General features: G+C 45.5%; 1 protein-coding gene across 8 annotated transcripts in view; it reads left to right on the top strand.

Annotated features, from left to right (window-relative positions):
• The window catches only part of LOC113012405 (AT-rich interactive domain-containing protein 1B-like), a 211,899-nt gene that overhangs the window by 59,961 nt on the left and 134,346 nt on the right, over positions 1–17,592 (top strand). For 7 of the 8 annotated variants that reach the window (XM_026152589.2, XM_080293918.1, XM_026152587.2 and 4 more), the window contains one exon: positions 15,079–15,258. In XM_026152589.2, the coding sequence (XP_026008374.2) occupies positions 15,079–15,258 (180 nt within the window). The remainder of the gene's footprint in view (positions 1–15,078; positions 15,259–17,592) is intronic. The other variant, XM_080293915.1, reaches the window with a different exon arrangement.

Raw genomic sequence — 17,592 nt, 5'->3', positions numbered from 1 at the left:
TTCCTTCCTTAATCCAGCCACGGGAGGCGCGCACAGACGCCAGTCTCGATGTTGATGTCTCAGAGAGAAGGAAAAAACATCCTCTCCACCCCGACGAGCCTCCAGCAAATAAGCCTAGAACTTGCATTAGGTGTAGTTAGTGTCATGCTGTGTCTGCATGCGTGTGAGACAGTTTGAGTGTGTTAGAGAGGCCGAGAGACGGAGCGCGCATGTAAAGCAGCGAAGGACGTTTGCGTGGAGTGATGGGAGCCAGGACAAATATATCAGCAGAAGAAGGAGGGGAGGAAGGAGGAAGTAGAAGAAGGGGGCGGGTGTCTTGGGGATGACAGGAAAAAAATACGTCCGCTTGGTGGAAGTGGAATGAAGTCGAAACGAGGAAAGGAACGGAAAAAGAAAACTGTGCCGCCAATTCTAAGCGTAATTTCCTGTGATGTCAAAGTTGGCAGATGGAGAGGAAAAGGAATTTGAAGGAAACATTAGTGTTTGATGTGAAAAGAGGGGAGGAGTGATGTGGTGGGAGAACGAGCAGGAGAAAAAAATATCCTGGGAAATGAAAGAGAGTGAAAGAGAAGAAGGCAGGAGCGCGTGCGGGGGGTGAAAGTGTCAGCAGGTCAGGCAGAAACCATTACCAGTGCTGGCTGTTTGTTCCTTACACACTGGGCCAACTTAATAGAAGCCAAGCATTTAAAGTCAAGTGGAAATGTGGCTGACCCGCCACCTGTTCAGCACGCACACACCACAGCAGCTCCACACAAACAGTCTGTCTTTCAGGGCTTTTTATAGCTTTTATCACCACGCTCACTTTGCAGAGATTATTTTTTGGGCCTCGTCTTTGCACAGTAATCATCAGAGGGAAGAAGGAGAACAATAATGCATCAGTGTTCTTTAAAAAGCTTGGCTGCATTTCTTTCATCTGGGCAACAGCTGTGCACATTCCTAAATATTAAGCAACATCCAGAGACGGCGCGTCTCCGCTTTAGTTCGCTTCATTTGTCACGTTTATACAGCAGTGTGTCCTACAGCGCTTCTAAAAACAGCTGAAACCACAAAGCTAATGTGAAGCAACTGCATTTAATTTCATTTTATAAATACTTGTAGACATTCGAGCATTTATTGGAATTAAATCGCTGCACTGTAAACCCATAAAATAAAAAAAAGCCTTCCTGCAGTATGAAGTCAACTCAGATATTTTCATTTAATACGACATATTTCTTCATTTGCATCCTCCATTTGATTAAGTTAATGTAAATGAGAAATAATTAAAACGCACACTGTTTTATGTTAAAGAAAGGCAGCATTTATTACTCTCTTTTTAAATTAAAAAATAAGAACTCCCACACTCTGCCAGCATGACTTTTATAAAAGTTCACATGGCTCTCTGTGCTCTCCTGTGTGTGCTACGATGACGGTCGTCAAATCTCATTTCACATACAGTTGAAATACAGCCTGATGAGTTTAACAGAACAAACACACATCGAGCTAATATGACACAATGTGTTATAATAATGACAACACACCCCAACAAGTGTTGGATGCAGCTCTTTACAAAGGTGCCTGCACACTCGTGCTGCAGGCCTGACTTCAGTTCACGTGCACGAAGGAGGAAAACGGCTGAAGAGTTTGCAGAGGATGTGAAGACTGTTTTTAATTTTACTGCTTAAAAGAGCCAACTGAGCACGGGCCAGAGGCGATTATCCACTGCTGCTAACGCATCAGGTCTTTGCAAGCGTCTGCAAACACAGCATGCTAAGACAAAGCTTTGTGTTCATACTGGATCGATCACGTGGCGTTCGAGTCCTCGTTAGGACGAGGGGTCCTGCGTGGGGCCTTCAGTTGTGGTACTGCAGCTTACTCCCACTGTCCGAGGACGCGCTCGTGGAGAGTGAGTGGTTGCTCGCCTCTCGGTGCCCCCCACCTCAGACCTGGATGGGCTCCAGCCCCCTGCGAGCCTGATGCATCCATTATAATTAATGAGAAAATATTTATTTTCTATGTTTTGTCCTCAACGCTCACTCAAGCTTATGCTCATTTGTCTTCTATATACATTAATGTAACACAGAAGAGCAAACACTGTAATCATCTGTGAAAAGTGAAACCAACAGTAATAACTGCACGTTTACAGAATTACACTGCTGAACGGCATGCTGGGTAATGGCAGCTAGTCAAGTAGCTAGCCAGGTAGCATCCTCCATCGCTCAGCAGTGATGAAGAACAAAATAATAATCTGTGAGCTGCAGATTTGGAGGTTTTATGGCTTTAAATGATTCGTATGTTTTGTGATAACGTTGCCTCGCACAGTGACACCACAGTGACACGCACAGATGACGCTGAAACATGTAAACAGAGACGAAGACGTCTGAGCTGCAGACTTTGGAAGAATAGGCCCGAGAAGACTTTAATTCAACGCAGGAAAAAGTGTCAGCATGAAGGCCGACTCTGATTTTATTTCAAGGCCTCAGAGTCGATTATTTATCGTTTGTTTCATGTTTTTTGGTTTAAACTACTCAATTTACTGAACTTATTCAGGTTTTCCTGCTTAATGTGAGGCGAGATGCTGGACTTGTCTGAGAAGTCAGAAATTCATTTCAACAACGAAACAATTTTTTTTCTGTTCAGGAAGCAAATAACTGTAATTTGTTATCTTAATCAAAAAATAATAAAGTGTTTTACTGTTTATTTGTGCTTTTTTAAAATACTCTATTATCATAATTCACAGACAACAACAATAATTATGTTTTAACATTAGAAATATCATTTAGATTAAAGAGCTTGGACATGCTGGGGATGAAACATTAGCAGAAACGTGCTAAATATTTGTGGAATTTCCTGAACTGTTCATTTCAAGTGAAATCAGTTGAAGTTTCCGCAGCTTAGTTTATTTCTTTACTGTGAGTTTATTGACGTTCTTCACGTATCAAACTCACCTGTGTGTAATTAATCAAAGAAACGTCGGCAGCTTCTGTTTCAGGGTGGCTTTGTGCTCGCTTTCCAACTGCTGGAAACGGGAGGAAAATCCAGGATTGTCATTAATAACGCCTGTCCTCGTATGACAAGTCAGAAAGTCTGCTGTGAAAACGACCTAACACAGATAATACTTTAAGCGATCCATTAGTGCCAGGGTGAAAAATGATTTTTTGGCTAATACATTCATACTTACACCCCCCGCTGCTTTAGTATTTTTGACTGAAAACATCTCAAACTGATGAAAGAGCTGAAGAACTGCAAGTTCTCACGTCGTGACGGGAATCTCAACTAGCAATTTATTAAGCGCGGACGTGCTCAGAGGTCAGTCAGTTAAAGTGACGTGCACGTGGACAACACAGGCGGTAACTGTGAGCCAAATACTCCACAGGTGTCGCATCAGAGTTAGCCAGTCTGAACTGAAGGCAGAACTATCGTTGTAAGGACTCCATCCAGTCACTGTTTCCTTCTGTCTCCATGTAGAGGCACAGACAGAGGGGGAAGGAGCGAGTTCATCGGTTACCCTCAGCCCTCCGTATGTCTTTTGCTTTCCCTCACCATGTTGCCGTCAAGTTCCACACAGACGCACTTTCTTTAACCAAAAGCTGCCGATGTCATTAACCGTTCACGTCCTGATGTGGAGAAGTCATCTGTCCGTGGCCTCACCGACGTCGAGAGAGAGGGCCACTCGGAAGCACTTAGGGGCCCCGGGTGTCTCTGGGGTTAATGCAGCCTGTGGTGCCGGCTCTGACGGATGGCTGGGAAGCCCCACTAAATCAGCCCCTCTGCCAGGAAAGATGGAGCGAGAGAAGAGGTGGGGTGCAAAGGGGACCACTCCAGCTTCATCACAGCCCTCCCTCTTTTGAAAAGCTCTTGAAACGTCGCAGGCTCCCCGCTAATGTCATCCACGCCGGTGCACATGACGCGCACTGTCTTTGTTCCAGCTCCTCCACCTTCAGACCAGCTCTCCACACCAACCCACAGGACCCCGAGCATTCTCACCTCACAATTAAAACAGGCATTAGGAGAGAGGGAACGAGGAGGAAGGGGCGTAAAGAACAGCGAGCCGGATTGAAAGAACAGGAAGACAACGATATGGAAAGGCTGATTAATTAAGGGTTCCTCTCTGGCTACAGAACAGATGAAGTTTCAGGATCAATTAATTAGCAAGCTAGCCTACGCACGTCAATGGCTCTAATAGCCTGCTCTCATTTGTAACTTTTATTACCCCGCTGCTGTGGAGTGGCTCTCAGCCAATCAAATGCCGCGTGGAGCCCATGCTACATGGTCATTAACTGGAAGGGGGTGGGGGAAAACCCCTCCCATCCAGAGTGGTTTAAGTGATGTTATCAGTTATGTCACTGTAAAGCTTCTATATGCTCTGTAGCACAAGAAAGATGGACTTGTGTCTACGCTCAAACACATAGCAACATGTTTTATCCACAGTTATTAGTGTATTTATATTTGAGCCTGTGGATTATACTTTTTCACAAACGCAGCTGTCAGTTATTTCTCGCTGTTGCATTAGTCCTCCATCGCTCTTGCTCAGAGAGGTGAAGCAATGTTGGGATTTGATATTATTTTGTGCTGAACGCGGCGAGCGGGTGTAAAACGTCACAAACGGTGTGTTTTTGAAAGATCCGGGCTCGGCGCTCTTGAGTCTGCGGCGCTCTATACGTGCCTGCTGATAAGATAAAAGAGCCGGGAGATGAAAGCAGAGCGAAACGGAGGGAGCGCGAAAGAGAGGGAAAAGAAAGGGGATGCTTTACGTCTTTGCCGAGTTACAGAGGGATTAGTGGCTGCTCTAATTGGCTCACGGAGAATTCATCTCAGTTTCCATCCAGATTAGATGGATTCTTACGCAGGTCAAGTCTGGCATCTCACTTTCTGGGCTTCATTTGTACTGCGGAGTGCGGAAGTGCTGAGATGTGACACGCCGTCAACATCTGAGACAGCACAGCATAATAACGCTGTTACCTGGATTCGGCTGCTGCTTTGTAACAGGAGCAGATGAAGATGGGGCCTGTTTGTACAGCCTGGATGTTAAACAAGCGAATAAACGTCCATCTAAGTTTGAATGTTTTCAAGAGAGCAGCTTTTAAAAATATATTTACTTATGTAAACGGTCAGTTTACCTCCAAACAAACTCAAACTCTCGGCCTGCTCATCCATCTCATGCTTTTGCTGCCTTCACTTAAATAGGATGTAACCAGAGGGCACAAATTAGCAGCAGCATTTCCAGGAATCATAACCTGGTTAGCCCCAAATAAGGAAGAGCTACAAAACTGGGATGGAGGAACTATTTTCTGTCTACATCCACCAAACAGAAATTACAGCTCAGCTCAGGGCCCCCACCAACACACGCACAGACACACACCATCAAAAGAGGTCAGCATCATGGAAACAGCTAACCCAGCGGCCCCCAACCCCTGGGCCACAGAGTGGTTTGGTCCCGGGCCGCGAGAGTTGAGGCTCAGGCGTGAAATGTATGGTTTTCAGGGTTTTTATCGGTTTTATCGTTAACTCTGTTTCCCTGGTGTGTTATGGATAAATCTTCTTTTTTTTGGTACCATTACCGGTTTTATTTTGTTGTATTTATCCGCGACACCTTAAAGGCCGGTCCGTGAAAATATTGTCGGACACAAACCGGTCCGTCTCACAAAAAAGGTTGGGGACCGCTGACTTAACTCATATATAACTTGGCCAGCATTTCACTTGATCCCTGGATGAGGCTGCTCGAAACGTTTGGTCTCTGAACATTTTTTCTGCTCTTGGATCTCTATGATGTCATAGAGAGGGGATATCCCTAATATGGTAGTTGTAGGCACACAACTATGGAATCCCGCAGAGTCCAAGAACAGCAGAGCAGGTGTCCTGTATTTGTAGTCTTTACACATTTTAAATAACAAATCACGCACCGTGAACTATGGCAGCAGGGAGACGGCGGCGTGCCTACGAGTGCGTTAGCGTGGATCGACTTCAGCGACATAAGTTATTAAAGGCACTGCGTGCTCGTCCTCTGAAGAGCCAATCCTTCCAAAAATGTCTACCTGCCCTTAACCCCTTAACCCCATCATCATCACGCCGCCAGTTCCTGATTGATCTGCGGCGCACAGAAGCGGCTCAGCCATCCATTGTGTCGCTGTCATTTAACAAGGCGGCGCCTCGTCGTGTCAGCATCCCGGAAAGACAGCTTCGCAGCAGGGGATGTAAAATACGAGTATAATCTCCTGAGCTCACGGTGACCGCTAATGGCGAAAAAGCGTTTTTTTCCCCCCCAACTCAAAGCAACCCCTCCCCTTCCCCTCCACCTTCTCCTCGTTCAGATGTAATTGACATGACTCCTACACAAGTTCAAGCCTGTCATCACAGCAAGCGGTGAAAAATGAGCCGAGCCGGCGTGCGTCGGAATGATTGATCTGAAAGACGTTTCGGGGCTATTTTGCGCTCAGTTGTGATGTTTACATGTGTCGTGAGCCTTCTTTTCTTGGTAATTTCATGATGATTATTTTCTATCTGTCAGGACGGAGTCGAGTTTGAGTCTGAGCTGGTGTTATTTGGCGTTCCTTCTGAATTTCCAGTATAATCATTGAGAAATTCTGTGTCAAGACATCGCACCGATCTGCTTTTTATTTTGGGATAACTGGCTGCACCTCCCTCATTATCAGCACTTGAATCCTTTTCACTTCACCCGCTCTTCGCCCTCCTCCTCCTCCTCCCTCGCTTATTTAGGTCCATGTTTGACCCTCGCTGAATCACATTTGCTTTTTTCTCACTGCCTCTTTCTCAATTTCCCCTCGCGTTTCTCTCTGTCTTGGCGTCAGATTGGGGTCAGGAGTTTAGTAGGTGAAAAACATTTGGAGCCGGTGGCGCAGGGCCCAGAGCCTCTCGCAAAAAAAAGAAAAAAAGAAATAAATAAACGGCTGTTCACACACACATTACGGAGAGCATTAACCTCACCTGCTCTGCCTCTCCAAATGTCTCCATTACCACTCTGCCTAGAACAACAGAGCCACTGCTAGTCAGCCAGCAATAAAACGCCAGCGACGAGCGCTCCCTTTGTGCATGTTTTTTTTCCCCCATCAATTGATGCGAGCAGAAACTGAGAATTAGAGAGAGGGAAAAATAAAGAGGGGCAGAGAGCAGCCTTCAGAAAAGGATCCAAGATGGAAATATAAAAAAGCTCGCCGTGCGTCTATCAGTTGATGGCTACACTGTCTGCTCGCGTTCTCTCGCCCGTCAGAGCGATTTGATGCTATCAGCGGGTCAAGAAGTCACACTCCTTCAAAAGACGGGCTTATGTTTTCATTTGGGAAGAGAAAAATCTTGCACTATATGAAGTGCACTGTGCAGAAAAATGCCGGCGAATTCACGTGCCTTTTTTAAAATGAATTTATTTTTTGTATCTTTAATATTTGCTGGCATGGGAGTGCTGCATATCCCTCCTCTCCCTCAGTTTTTTCTCCCCCGGCACCCGAGGAATGAGCTTAGGTGTCAAGGGCCTCCCAGTGTATGAGGAGGGGGAGGAGCCAAAGACAGAGATCAAAGAGAAGTATGGAGAGAGAGAGAGAGACGGAGAGCGGCGTCACCTTGGGGGGAGAGAGATAGGAGAGCGATGACGAGAGCCGTGATGCGTCCCCTCTTCTTCTCCCTTATGTTTAATCATGAGCCCGTTGGTGCTGATCCTCGCCTCCGACACTTTGCATTTCATTAAGGGACTCACCTTCGTTTGCAATTCACCGCTGGATGTGGTATTGACTCCGAGTGGCTGATCTTATCACCACACAAAGCTGGAGACACCGGTTGATTTGTTTTGGTCCGGAGTGGAATAATAAGCTCCTGACGGCTGCAGCCGGTGCTGTTCTTTGCACGTCAGCCTTTTGCATTGCAGAGATGGCAGGAGGCGATATTCACGTCCTTGTGCCGCAGCAGAACGTGTGCACGGTTACGGCGCTTTAGACGTCGGCGCATCTTGAAAATGAGAGAAAAAGTCAAATTCCCGCAAAAGATCAGAGCCGAGTTTGAGTCGAAAGCATCAGCTGCACAACATGAAACAAAAGCATCTTTAGCTCGAGCCACAGGCGGCAACGAGCCGAGCGTTTCCAAAAATGACGAGATAGAGTCAAACAATTAGGAAATGGTGATTTTTCCTAAAAGTGTAGCATTTTCTGGAGGATTTCAACAACAAATAACGGCCTCTGAATTCTAATTTGGCTTTGTGATTCTGTGTGAGCATTTAAATGATGTTGAAATGTTTTTATTTCCACGTTAGAGAAAGCAGTCCTGAGAGTTATCCTGATACCGCTGCACGTTTTCATTGTTTTGACTGACAGATCTGTCAGCACTGCCATTTCTCTCGTACCTTTTCCCCGCTGTGCTCCCTCGCTGAAATTTCCTTTGATTATCTGCCATTAAGTTCGCTTTAAGACCTGCCGACCTGCTGGAGAATGTAAATATGGAAAAGGAAATATCCAATGTTTCATTTTGCGCTGTGTTTACAAATGTCATTATTGTAATGCAGCCAGCTTTTGCATAGTCACATTCAGTCTTTGAATGATGCTATGATTAACCAGCGTGACTGTAATTCAGCTGTGAAAAGGCCGTCGATCGTTAGAAGGTGCCAAGCATGCAGACACACTGTAGCGACTCGGAGGTGTTACAGAAGGGATTTGGAGCTCCGTGGAGTCGTTAAAGAAGACTTTTGTCATTTAAAAAAGGAAAAACGATGACCGCTGGAAACGCAGTTACTGCAGTTTTCATGCGTTTTCGTAGCCGGTCAGCCAGCTCAGAGTTGCAGGGCGTCTGGAGTCGATCCCAGTCACTCACAGACACAGACCATCACTCACTGTCACACCTGTGGTCAGTTTAGAATCACCAGTTAAACGTACAGGCCTGTCTCTGGACTGTTGTATGCTCACTTCAACACCGTGCTGACCTAAAGTGTCTAAAGTAATTTAGTTTATATTTGTATTTCAGACCAAACTGGGAACATTTCCTCCATATTTTACTTTCATTTTCATTCATTTTATAACTTTGAATTTTTGCTCTTTTATTTCAGTTACCAGTTTTTTTATTGTTATTATAACACCTAGTTTTAGTTTATTTAGGTTAATATTATTAACTCTGTCTGGGACCAACCTTGATCAGCAGCTTTCATTATAGGATTAGGTTATGGTCAAATCAGTTTTATTGATAAATGATGTCCTGATTGGATGATGTGAGGCTGGTGCTGTGATGCATGTATAGATCGGAGGCCTCAGAGGGACAGCAGCCTGTTTGGTGACTATTCAGAATATTTATGCTGAATCCACTTGATTTTTTAGTTGGTGGACACAATGCGTCATGCAGAGGAAATTAAGGAGTTTTTCATCCCAGAATGAAAAAATTAAAATTGGAGGCTGATGATGAAACGGTGCCAAAAACAACATTAAATATTTGGAAAACTGTTTTTTTTCTGTGGTATTTTTTATAGTTAAACTAATGTGATAAAGCATTTTCATACACTGATAGCATACTGGTGATACTTCACGTTTGCTCTTTGGTCACTTTATGATGATAGCAGCGCCTCGTTGAGCTGCCGCCCTGTCCAGCCTGTTGACTTCTTGCTGCTGTGCATCACATCCATCCTTAAAGCGTGCGCAGGCCTCGTATCCAGAGCTGTTCTTGTATCTGCCGTCTTGCTGCCCTTCCTCTCTCATACGGTTTTATCTTTATTGCTATTTTGCATTATCCCTATCCCTGCTCTCAGGCTCATCTTCCTTCCTGTGCTTTACTTTTTCTCTCCACATATCTGTGCGTCTGCATCGCTTTCTCTATCTGTCCCTCTCCGTCTTTATCACGTGAACCATCGCTTTATCTGTGGCTTTAAGTATGGCAGAGTGTAACACCCGTCCTCTATCTCCCCTCCGACTATCTATCCATCTCTGTCTCTAAACATCTTCCTTTGCCACTTTGTATCTGCTTTTTTTTCTTGCCGTTTCAGCCTCTGGTTCAGTCTTTTGTCAGCTCATCGAACTTCCCGCTTCTTGCAACACTTTTTAACTTTTCCATTTTAAGCAGCAGCTTCTTGGCCGACGAGCACAATGGCACGTGAATGTTAATGGCGAGCCTGTGATGTGCGGGCCTGTCAGGCCTGTCAGTGCGTGCGTATGAGTGCGTTTAGGGGTTGGGGTGGTGGCACCGCTTAGCGCTCTGGTTGGCTGAGTCCATCTGTCACTCAAAAATGGGCAACCTGTGGTCCCGGCCAGCAGCCACCCGTAGCGGCGCTTTGACAGTGTTATGAAAATTCCTGTCTATTGCTCATTGGCCCAATTGAATTACAAGCAGCGCCTTGTTCCGTGCAAGGTTTTTAAACGGCTGATTTAAGGCACATGCACATGCACATGTGCACGTGTACACACACACACACACACAGCCGCCTTGAATGAGGGTTAGCGCAGCTTTTTATTCCCACCATTTGCAGAGCAGGAAGATATTGTCTGCCTTTTCATACGAGTCTTGTTTTGATAGATTTTTGATTGAGTTATTCTCAGTGTTTGCGCTCGTGTTTGTGTCTTTGTATCTTAATATGCCGCCAAGGCTTTTGTTTTCATCACACTGTTTCTGCAGTTTATGGTGAATTATTTGCTTCACAGGACGTCTATTCTGCGTCATTTCTCCCTACAGCACTTCACATCTGTTGTCATTTCATTACAGACATTTATTTGACACTGTGTGCCTGCCAAGACTCTGGATAAAGCACACTGTTATTTTGTTGGCTTCCACACACCTGAGTGGAGGGAAAAGGCAGAAAATGGTCTTATTTTCTACTTCCAGCAGTTATTTTTATTGTTGTAACCGGCAGCACAGCGAGTCTGTTTATCACCGAGCATATTCTCAGTCAAAGAGAATCAGGTTTCAGACAGCTGGTGTGTACTCAGCAGGTACAGTACATTCATACAGTCGAGCCCAGCAATCAAACAGAAGCTGCATTTGAATGACTCTCTCTTCCCTCCCAAAGCCACAGTGACAGGTTGCTACTTGTTAGACCTCCAGTCAGCCTGCTGCCTCTGTGTACTCATTTGACTGACTGTCGGCATTTCTGCCTCCTTCTCGTTTGGCTCTTCTGCTGCCTTCCCCGACTGTCTGTGTACCTGCTTGTGTTTTTGGCAGCAGCTATTCTCAAATGTTCATTTAACTACAGAAAATCTGTTTTTCAGAATAACCACCTTTGATGGCCCCATCTTATCTTAATGACCTTGTAGTACCACATCACCCTATTAGAGCACTTCGCTCTCACACTGCAGGCCTACTTGTTGTTCCTAGAGTATTTAAAAGTAGAATGGGAGGCAGAGCCTTCAGTTTTCAGGCCCCTCTTCTGTGGAACCAGCTTCCAGTTTGGATTCGGGAGACAGACACTATCTCTACTTTTAAGATTAGGCTTCAAACTTTCCTTTTTGCTAAAGCATATAGTTAGGGCTGGACCAGGTGACCCTGAATCCTCCCTTAGTTATACTGCAATAGATGTAGGCTGCCGGGGATTCCCATGATGCACTGGGTGTTTCTTCTTCATTCAGTATGTATTAGTAGACCTCTCTGCACTGAATAATACTTGTTATTTTGTCTCTATCCCATCTTCCTTCTCACCCCAACCAATCACAGCAGATGGCCCCGCCCCTCCCTCAGCCTGGTTCTGCCGGAGGTTTCTTCCTGTTAAGAGGGAGTTTTTCCTTCCCACTGTCACCAAAGTGCTTGTTCATAGGGGGTCATGTGACTGTTGGGTTTTTCTCTGTGTTTTTATTGTAGGGTCTACTTTACAGTATAAAGCACCTTCAGGTGACTGTTGTTGTGATTTGGCGCTGTATAAATAAAATAAAATTGAATTGATGGCGCTATAAACTCCTTGGCTGTACATTTAAACAGTGGGCTGATGTAGGAGCGGCCCATGCAGACGGCAGTGCTGCTGGTTAATGGGCGATCAGCTGGGAGAGCGGTGTTGTTGAAAGTAGCACATATTCTGCATTCGGTGATGAAAGAGGATGAAGAAACTCAGCCACAGCCATCCATCCATTCACAGCAATTAAAGCCTCTTACACTTCCTGTCAATGAAAGTCCACTGCTCGCTTTGCTAATGCTTGTGATACGATGATGATGATGTTGAATGAGGCACTTCTTGTGGAGTCTAATTCAGTCTTAATTCCTCTACAGACTGTCCAAGTGGCTCGCTGTGGACAGAGTGTGTGTTTCTGTGAACCACATGATACGTATCTGAAAAACATTTGTGTTAGTATTGATGTTAGCGACGTGCTTACGAAGGCTGCCTTAATAACTGTCACACTGTCCCAAATATTTCCAACATTGTTCAAACCTGTAAAATCTGCCACTTGTGTCGATTTGTTTCATCTATGAATCGATTGGTATCATTTCTCACACATGAATGTACGTTTGATTGTTCTGATCAGGATCGCAGGGACACCATACAGCTGACCTGAGCACATATATAACTATCTATCACATTATTAAACATCGTTCATTTACATATAAATGAAAAGAATGAATATGCATTCATATCAATTCTTGTGCATTCTCGTGTTTTTATGAACCTGATTCCTACCTGAGAGCACCACACAGGTGATCCCACACTTTTCCACGACATCATCCGTGTCCACACTTCATAATCAGTGCAGTGGAGGACAGTGGGCTATCCAAGTACTCAGCAGTACAATAAGAGCCACACTAAAAATGAACCATCGCTTTAAAAAATAAAATGTGCAGTTATTTAATCAGTTTGTTCACAGCACACATTTTGACCAGTCCTAGCAGGAGAAGCTGTAATAGCACTAATTACATTAACAGTGGTTTTGATCCATGTAAGGGTCTCTGTGAGCACAATACAAGGCCTCTAAATGATATGCAGCCACTGTTAGTGCTGTAATCAGCCGGGTAGCCTCAGATAAAAAGGAATGCACCTCGTAAAGCCTCACAGGACTCAAACTGTAAGTGTATTTACACCCTTACAGCAGCTTCCTTCTAATAGAAAACAAAGAGAGTTAGCAGTTGTGACACTGATGGGTCCAAACTGCATTTTTATATCCAAATTCAAAGACCAGACCGAATCCGGTGTAGTTTATTATCTGCTCCTTAGCTTTCCATCCTTTGTAAGGAGGGTATTTGTAGCACTAAGAGGATCTTTTCTGGAGGTGCGAACTGAAACACGCTCTCTCTGTTGGACCTGTTTTTCTGTGATTTGTCTGTCACGCTGCCCACGTCTGTCTGCTCCTCCGTCTATCTGTCACTGTCTGTCCGTATCCGTCGGCCTGCCTGTCATCGTATTTGTCTGAGGAGGAAAGAAACCCACCCGTGGTTGTCTGGTCTCGATCTCCATGGCGACCCGATCCTGACCAATCCCGGAACAGCAGCATTCCAGTCGAGACCCACAGTGTTACGGCGGCCTGTCATCACCGATCGCGGGATAGAGTTGCTTCTGTTAAGTCGGAGTGGCTTTGATCCACAGCTAATGGCGTGTGTGACAGACAGAGGGAGAGAGTTTGTTTGTATTTCTTACTTTAGCAAATCCCTGCGAACAGACGACTGTGCATTCACTTGAGTATGTTGGAATCAGATACTGTGTGTGTGTGTGTGTGTGTGTGTGTGTGTTTCCCCGGCTTGCAGTAATGAATCCAGTGGTGCTGTTGGCATGAGCGGGGCCATGCTATTAACCTCTCTGCCAGCTAGACTGATCTCACCCTGTCTGTCTGTCTCATCGGCCTAATGACACACTCACACACACTCGTGCGCAGAAACCTGTCCTTCCTAATCAAATTTCCACTGAAGTGAATGGTATTCCACATTGTCCAATCATCTCCATTCAGAGAGTCAAAAAGCTTCTGCCGGTGCGGCGAGAATATTTCTTTTTTTACGACCCACTCAAAGGAAGGTACTCTTCAAAAGTGTTTGAAATGTAATAATCTCAACTGTTCCTCTGCAGCCAGATCAGATTTTAATATTTTTGCACCAGCCATCAGTTTTACGAGTGGGTTTCCTCGCTCACGAGAGTCACAGTAAAACTCCAGCCTTGCTTTTAATCTGACGAGGCAGCAGTGCGGCGGTTACGTCACGGTGGAGTCCCCTCTAACGCCATCCTCTATAAATCACTGTGAGTTTGAGTTTTACTTTGCCAAGCCTGCCACAGGAGATTTAAAGGGACATTTTAAAGTTTAGGACTCGGGGCGCACGGCTTCGCTCGCGCCCCAAATTACAGCCTGTGTGCGCGTTTAATGAGTTTGCGGCAGAGCTCCTGGCGGAATAAAAATAAGCCACATGACATAATGGGGAAGAAATATGACATGAAACGTGCTGTCATATTGCTTCACCCGTGGTCGTAAATGTTGTTTAATAATGTGTGTTTATGTGCATGCGTGTGTGCACGTGATGAGAAAACCCCAGCCTCCATAGGAAATCCGCAGAGGAGCGAGGAGCACCTGGCGCTGTCTGCAGTCATAACAAATGACAAGAAGGGATTAAGGCTAGATTTGTATTTGTGCCAGCTTGTTACATGCATCCCCTGTTCACATTCTCTCTCATAACCACCATGTAATGCAGCATTGGCACTTGGCATGGCTTCGCCCTCCTGAGTTAGTTTTTTAACCGCTCTTGCTCTGGAACGCCGTGGCTCATCCGCGTGGCCCTCATTAAGGTCACGGCCTGGGACGGGGACTACAGTAATATCCGGCGCACTTCATCCCATCTGCGAGCTGTCCGAGTCGGAGTTAATGTAGAGAGCAGGATGCTTTGGCAAGGCAGAGGACATAAAGTTAGTGTTTTCTGCAGCGTGAGTTCATTAGGCAGAGCGCTGCTGGGAGGCGCGTGTCAGCCTGCTCGGAGCTAAATTAAGAGCCTCTCGCTGAGGGACAATCACATGAATTGGAAAAAAAGATAAGGGACAGTTTGTGTGGGATGCTTTTGCTTTTGGCAAATGTATGATTGACTACTGCAGTATGTTACCTGCCACCTGCTTTGATATCCTACTAATTGCACCTGCCACCCTCTCTGCATTGCTTTTAATTTAAAGTGAAAGTCTTGCTCTCAGTCCTGACCTTAATACCTCCCTTCTAACTGTCATGTGGTTGGTTGTTTCAGCAGGTGGTGCCATATGGCCAACAGGGGATGGTTGGGTACAGCCAGCAGCAGCAACAGCAGCAGCAGCAGCAGCAGCAAGGGGGGCAGCAGGGAACCCCTCCGTACTTCAGCCCCCCTCATCAGACTCCTCCAGGACCAACCCCGAGCTCCTACCTGCAGCCTCGGCCGCCACTGCAACAGGTACCAGCACACGGGCCCTAAACTGAGACCAGTGGTGCTTCCTGCAGGAAACAGCTGTGCACACGTTCACGTTTACATGAGGAAAAAATAAATAGTAGCCATAATTAATCAATACCACAAGGTTTCATCCAAATCTTTTTAATGTTTGAGTTGTGCTGAGATTGGAAAAAGCATCTTAACAGAGAAACCGTGTGTGTGCACATGTATTCATGTCTTTGTGGGGACCAAAAATGCTGGTCCCCACATGTTTGAAGATACAGTTGGGTTAGGATTAGGGAAAGCATTATGTCAATTAGATGTCCCACAAGATATGAAAACCCGAGTTGTGTGTGTGTGTATGCATGTGTGTGTTTGTGTGTGTGTGGTCCAGGCCCATTACTCTTTCGCATTATTCATGAGACATATTTTAGGTAGAGCTCACTCTCTACGTTTTCAAATATTTAACTGTTTTCTCGAAGCACGCACACTGTGCAGAGACATTTGCATGCAATGCGTGTTTCGGAGATTGGACAATCATAGCTTATAAACACATATTGTATATTTTCAATGAGCACAGGCCTGCCAGTGCAAACCGAATTCTCAGAACAACAAAGGGCCTGTTCTGCAGATATGGATCGAGACGCGTCCTGCCAAGTTTTAGCGTGATGTTCTGTAGAAGATTTCCACTGGGAAGCTGGCTTCAAGCAGTTGTTTTTTCAGATTTGAGTGAAGTCTGCCCATGTGTTTCCCATCCACTCTGCAGCCAGAGGGATCTATCTATCAGCCCGCATGGAGTGACTCTGGCTCGCAGTGTTGCCCTGGATCATTACAGAGAGAGCAAAACAGACCAAAGGAAAGAAAATAAAACGGGACAAGACGGGAGAGATTACAGAAGAAGTGGACGGGAAAGGACAGACTGAAGAGGAGGAAAGAAGATCAGTTTGAACTGGATATGTCAGATTATGGAAACGGTGGTGCTGCGAGCCCTTCCGCAGGATCGTAGCTGATAAAGGCATTTAGTTGAATTCAGTCAGGATTGCCTAAAAAAAGAGCACTTCAGTGTGAGGTAAAAGGCTGAAGTGGCAACTAAAAAAGTACATAAAATAGCGTGCATTAATATGGATTGAGCATTTCCAGTAACATCACAGTGCAGCTGCAGATATGTGGTGATGATATGCATGCAGCCAGTGCATGACTGAGCACTGCACACTGCAACACGGATCAGGATGCTTTCCCTCTATAATGATGCATGTTATCCTTCATTACAGAGAACATCCACGCAAAGAGACGTCATCCAGCACATGCACTGGATAGGCCGTTAGTAGTTGTTCAGTATCTGCGCAGGCTGACTGCCGTTTGGCGGCGGCGGTTAGCTGTTATACTGTCATTTACCGAAACGTAATTAAAACTTTCTTCGGCAGACTTGAACACCGAGCGCACCGAGACAGAATGCTGAGCAAAAAGCCATCGTTGGCACAAAAGCAGGTTGTCAAAAAGGGAAATCATCAGTGTTAGCATATAGTAATTTTCATGCTGAGTGAATGTTTCAGCCAGCGCGCCTTTTGTCTCACGCTGAAAACGCTCTTACTCTTGTTTCCTCACTTAACATGCTCACACACACAGACCGTGCAGCCTGCTGAGCAAACGTTAGTCACTCTAACTGGGAGCGGCTGAGATCCATGGCCGCGTTGACATTTGGTGACAGTAATGGTGTGTTTTCATCATTGCTGATCACACGGCGGCAATTGACCCACGCTGACATTTATATACCAGGTAGTTCTGCTCGAGTCCTCCCATTGGCCAAAGCCATTTCACCTGTGCTGATAAGTCCCGTATTGGTTGCTATGCCAACTTCTGCGCTGACCGGGGAGCTGGTCTCCCTCTGTTTTTCATTGTTATGCAAGTGTGCTCCTTTAAGGGCAGGCGCACAAGCTTGTTACGGCTACATGAAAGCCTCGATACCTTCGGCAGCTTCCCACCATCTTTACCTGTAATCACGGCGCCCTTCCTGCGTGTTGAAACAACGGTGCAGCATTTAATGTTGCTTTAGCACAGCAGGCAGTGAGTCGCCACCTCCTGGTTCCTGCCTGTCTGTCACACTAAAGACCCGGCTAAATTTATTCTTTCCATCTTCTAATAAGCTCCTGGCTTGGATGCAGTTATGTTGCAGCCATTTACAGACAGACTTTACATATTATTAGGAACAAAGTGGGCCTTTAGCATGTACAGGCATACATGTGCAAGTGGCCAAACATTTCCATTATTTCAGCAGTTTGTGCCGCAGTAATTACTGAAAATTCATAATATTGATCATTAAAAAACATGACATTTTAAACATAACAAAACCAAGCAAGC

Source organism: Astatotilapia calliptera, chromosome 19 (assembly GCF_964374335.1).
Source record: "Astatotilapia calliptera chromosome 19, fAstCal68.1, whole genome shotgun sequence".
Taxonomy (NCBI): domain Eukaryota; kingdom Metazoa; phylum Chordata; class Actinopteri; order Cichliformes; family Cichlidae; genus Astatotilapia; species Astatotilapia calliptera.
This window is presented reverse-complemented; position numbering and strand designations above follow the sequence as displayed.